Source organism: Charadrius vociferus, unplaced genomic scaffold, assembly GCF_000708025.1.
Source record: "Charadrius vociferus isolate BGI_N301 unplaced genomic scaffold, ASM70802v2 scaffold39, whole genome shotgun sequence".
Lineage (NCBI taxonomy): Eukaryota > Metazoa > Chordata > Aves > Charadriiformes > Charadriidae > Charadrius > Charadrius vociferus.
The window spans coordinates 2,941,988-2,945,928 of NW_009650188.1; the positions used below are offsets into that span (position 1 = coordinate 2,941,988).

A 3,941-nucleotide genomic window follows, 5' to 3' on the forward strand; every position below is an offset into this window, starting at 1 on the left:
GAAGACCATATCCATGAGGTTTATTCCCTAACTCACGTCCCAAAAGTTACCAGACAAATACAAAGATCTCTACGGGTAGCGTTTCAGAAAATCTTGAAGGTGGTGTGGGTCTTGCTGAAATTCTCTGGAGCGAGCTCTGGGCGAGCCGGGGAGGGGAGGAAAAGCTAGCCCCACGCACACCAGCCTGTCCCAAAATGGCTCTTCCCAAAAGCCCTCTGTTGATCCAGCCTGGTGCTGGTGTGACGCGGGCACAGATTGCGGCAGGTGTGGGGTAAATGCTCCGTGTGGCCCTTGGTGGGTATGAAACATGGGCAGGAAGAGGCTAGACACCAGACAGTGCCGGGCTCCGGGTTCCTGGACCAGCTCCAGACCCGCTGACAGCACCTGGCACCCTCCCCAGCTTGCCTGGGACCAGGTCTCACCAGGTTTCTTCTACAGCTGAGGACCTACCCGGAGACTCCAGCCTGGCTGGGGGTATTTAGAAAGGAGGAAACCTGCTGTGAGAGCCACTGGCAGGGCCAGGAGGCCCATCCAGTGCCAGCTGGAGGAGCTGCTGGAGGAGTCATCCACCACCCGAGTTCTCAAGGGCTTTAGTGTCCGCTCCCACTGAGTCAGGATGGCATCTCTGGCCCCACTCCACTTCCCCCGTCCCACCAGTCGGTACTGGTAGGGCGTGCAGGGGCCAAAGAAGATGGTCAGGGCCAGCCGGGGGTCCGTCAAGAGCAGCCTCAGCACATTGGGCTTTACACCAGCACACGAAGCAATTTCATCGGTGTAGCTGATAAAACTCATCTTCAAGTTCTCCCTCTCAGATGGATTCCTTCAATGGAACATGAAAGAGAGAAAATCAAATAGCATCATCCTGTCTTGGTTCCCAGCTCCACGGAAAGCACAAGTTCTGGGCTCACATGTCGTCTGAGACCCAATCTCTGGGGCTGAGCTCCCTCAGCCCCAAATAAACATAAAGGCACCAAAAGAGCCTCTGTGGGGTTAGTCCTCAGCAGTTACCCTGGACAGGGAATAGGCAGAAGCTTGCTTTGTCTCTGCAACCTAGTTGTGGCCTCAAAAACAATTCTAGCATAATACTGCCATCATTGTAATGCCACAAATACCCACTCTATGTCCTTCCCCAAGGCTCACAAGTGTGGATTTGGCTGATTTTCAGAGGTAGAGGAGTAGACATTCACGGATCAGACTGCCAAGGCGACTGGGAAAAACGGGAGATGCAGAAAGCTTCCCATGCTGGGAGGAGCCTCCAGGATTTTTCTGCTTGAGGCCTCATTTCCCTCGCATGAGGGAGGATATGAGCTGAATCCACTTCTGCAAATTTGGGGCAGTCTTGAGTTTAGCTCCATTTCATCTCAGACTCCTGTATTTCTGTGTAACCACATCACGCCTGTAATTGCTGGGGGCCCTGGTAACAATCCCCATGACTCTGTTTTGTCCCATATTTTCATCAGTGTCCTATGAGCCAGCTCTGCCTTGCTAGCAGACCTAACCCAGCCTGCACCCTGCCTGGCCCGAGGTCCCCTCCTTGCTCCTGAAAGCTGCTGCAAGGCAGAACATCCACCATCACCCATCCCACAGCCTTGAGGACATGTCTTGATCTCCTGTAAAATCCCAGAGCCACCAAGGCAGGATGTTAGCTCTCATGTACGTGACAGATGAGTTCCAACCTTTTCTAATACACAACTTGACCTGTCATAAACTGTCCCCTACACGCATTGCCTGGCTCCAAGTGGGGTTTCTGGATGGGGCTTGGCCCTCACCCCAGCGCTCCCTGCTTCATGGATTTGGGAGGGAGAAGCCACGAGATGGCACCCTTAGTCTGGAGGAAACCAAACCTCCATCTTGACATGTTCGGAATAAGAACATGGCTTGGAGGCCTGGCGGAACGGACCTGCAGGTCCTAAGTTTTGCCGTATGCTGCTCCAGAGCACTGTGCCCTTGGTGTCTTGGTGTGTCACCCATAAAGGAGCCACAACAGCATTTCCCCACCTCACTATGGGTGATGAGGGAGTAAATGCATCCAAGAAGAGTTGAGTGTCCTAGGAGGGTCCCTCCCGTGACCACCATAGGGCCCCCCCTTTCCTTGGGCTATCCTGGCACATGGTACCCATCACACACCTTTTGACTGGTGGCTTCTTCTTCAACACATCAGCCATCATCCTGCTGGTGGGAGGGAGCTTGTTCCAGCCTGAGAAGAACAAGGAAACCAGAGACCTCCAGCAGCACCTTAAGCTGAAAAGTTCCCCCCGCTTCCCATGCTCCCAGCCTCTTTACTGAGAGTGTTCATGTTTGATAGTTATGGCAGTGTGCATGGGGCAGCAGGGATATGGGGATGCAGTTAGGGAGCAGAGGCTACAGCGCTACTAATGCCCATGCCACCATGGGCACTGTGGCAGGAGCCGCAGTATGCCCTGGGATCTGTGGACAGCATTTCAGGCTGCCCCAAACCTCCCACCCCAGCAGATCTCCCCATCCCTGCACCCTGTCTCCCACCTGCAAAGATCCCTGCCACCCAGCGAGCCTGCATTTCTGTTCCCACCATCACAGAGCCGGTCAGTTGGACTAAGCCAATGATGGCCAGCGTTGGCTTTTCCAGCTGAGGAGGGAAGATGCGTTTGTAGAGGCAACGGTTATCGTCAAAGAGGCTGCGAACTGATTCTTCAAGGAAGGGAAACGAGAAGATGTAGCCCGTGGCAAAGAGCACCACGTCGATGTTTTCTTCAGTTGTCCCATCTTCAAAAACTGCAGAGCTTTCGGTGAATTCCTTCACATTTGGCTTCAAAACAACAGTCCCAGAGAGGAGGCAAAATGGCAGCTCTTCATTGATAATTACCTTAAATTTGGAGCTTGGGTGGAAAAGAGAAGAGTAATGTTAGCATCTGGGAGGGACCTGAAATGTCTTTTGTGGCCCCAGTTCCCCTCCAATGGTTTGCTATTCCACTAATATCCCCTGAAATTAAAAACTGAGCATTTCATGCCATTAAAACCCCCTGATCAACCAACAAAATAGCCAGAAAAACCACCTTTTTGTGGAAGCCAAGCCATAGTTTGCGTGGTTAAACCATGAATTGAACTTCCGAAACCTGATCCTCCTCGAGAGGGCTGATGGGAGAAGCCAGTCAAGAAAGTGGTTGAAGCGGGTGGTGCCGACCATGTCGAAGGGGAAGCCGTGGTCTGAGATTCGGCTGAACACCCACGTGCTGCTCCTGGCACTGAGGAACACCTGGGGGAGAAGGCAGGTCTCAGCCTCCTGGCCAGACATCTCATTGCAGGTTTTGCCCTGAATGGCAAATCCCATCTCCTGCACTTGGGAGCCAAGAGGGCTATCCCTAGGGAAGGAGACAGCAGCTGGATGAACCAAGCAGCTCATGGTGGCTTGTGCAAAGTTCCCACAGCTGCTGAACAGCCACTCCTCAGGTGACCCAAGCTCTCCAGGAATTGCAGAGCTTCTTCAATTTGAAGTGCTATTTATTGAGAAACCCGGTGGGCAAAGCTTCCTGCGCATACCCCGAGCCACCGGCTCTTGTGGTCCCTGGCTGGGCTTGGCACAGCCGTGGAGCTGTACCTTTGCAGCCACGTGGCTCAGCTCCACGGCGAGGTCGCCACCAGTGTTGCCAATGCCAACCACGACGACCCGCTTTCCCCGGAAAGCCTCCACGTCTTTGTATTCCTGGCTGTGGAGGTACTGGCCTTTGAAGCGAGTGTCGATACCTAGGCAGAGAGCAGGGAGCGTCTCCTGCTGCCAGATACATTTTTTTGCCCCAGCCTCATCCCCGGACCCTCTGCAGCCCCCAACTCTGCACTTCCCACCTCTGCTTGCAGCTGAGAAGCCCGTGGAGGTCTTGGCTCCCTGGGTGACACCACCCTCCTGCACCTCCTTGGCTCAGTCCTTCTTTGCCAGTTCTCATGCAAGAGCCTGGCTGCATCTTTAC

General features: G+C 53.9%; 1 protein-coding gene across 1 annotated transcript in view; it reads right to left on the reverse strand.

Moving 5' to 3' along the window:
• Positions 1 to 432: 432 nt before the first annotated feature.
• Positions 433 to 3,941, reverse strand: part of FMO4 (flavin containing monooxygenase 4) — a 4,845-nt gene continuing 1,336 nt past the window's right edge. Inside the window, exons 4-8 of the mRNA XM_009892907.1 lie at positions 3,575 to 3,720; positions 3,033 to 3,232; positions 2,503 to 2,855; positions 2,128 to 2,197; positions 433 to 820 (exon numbers count right to left, since the gene is read on the reverse strand). Of these exons, the coding sequence (XP_009891209.1) occupies positions 433 to 820; positions 2,128 to 2,197; positions 2,503 to 2,855; positions 3,033 to 3,232; positions 3,575 to 3,720 (1,157 nt within the window). The remainder of the gene's footprint in view (positions 821 to 2,127; positions 2,198 to 2,502; positions 2,856 to 3,032; positions 3,233 to 3,574; positions 3,721 to 3,941) is intronic.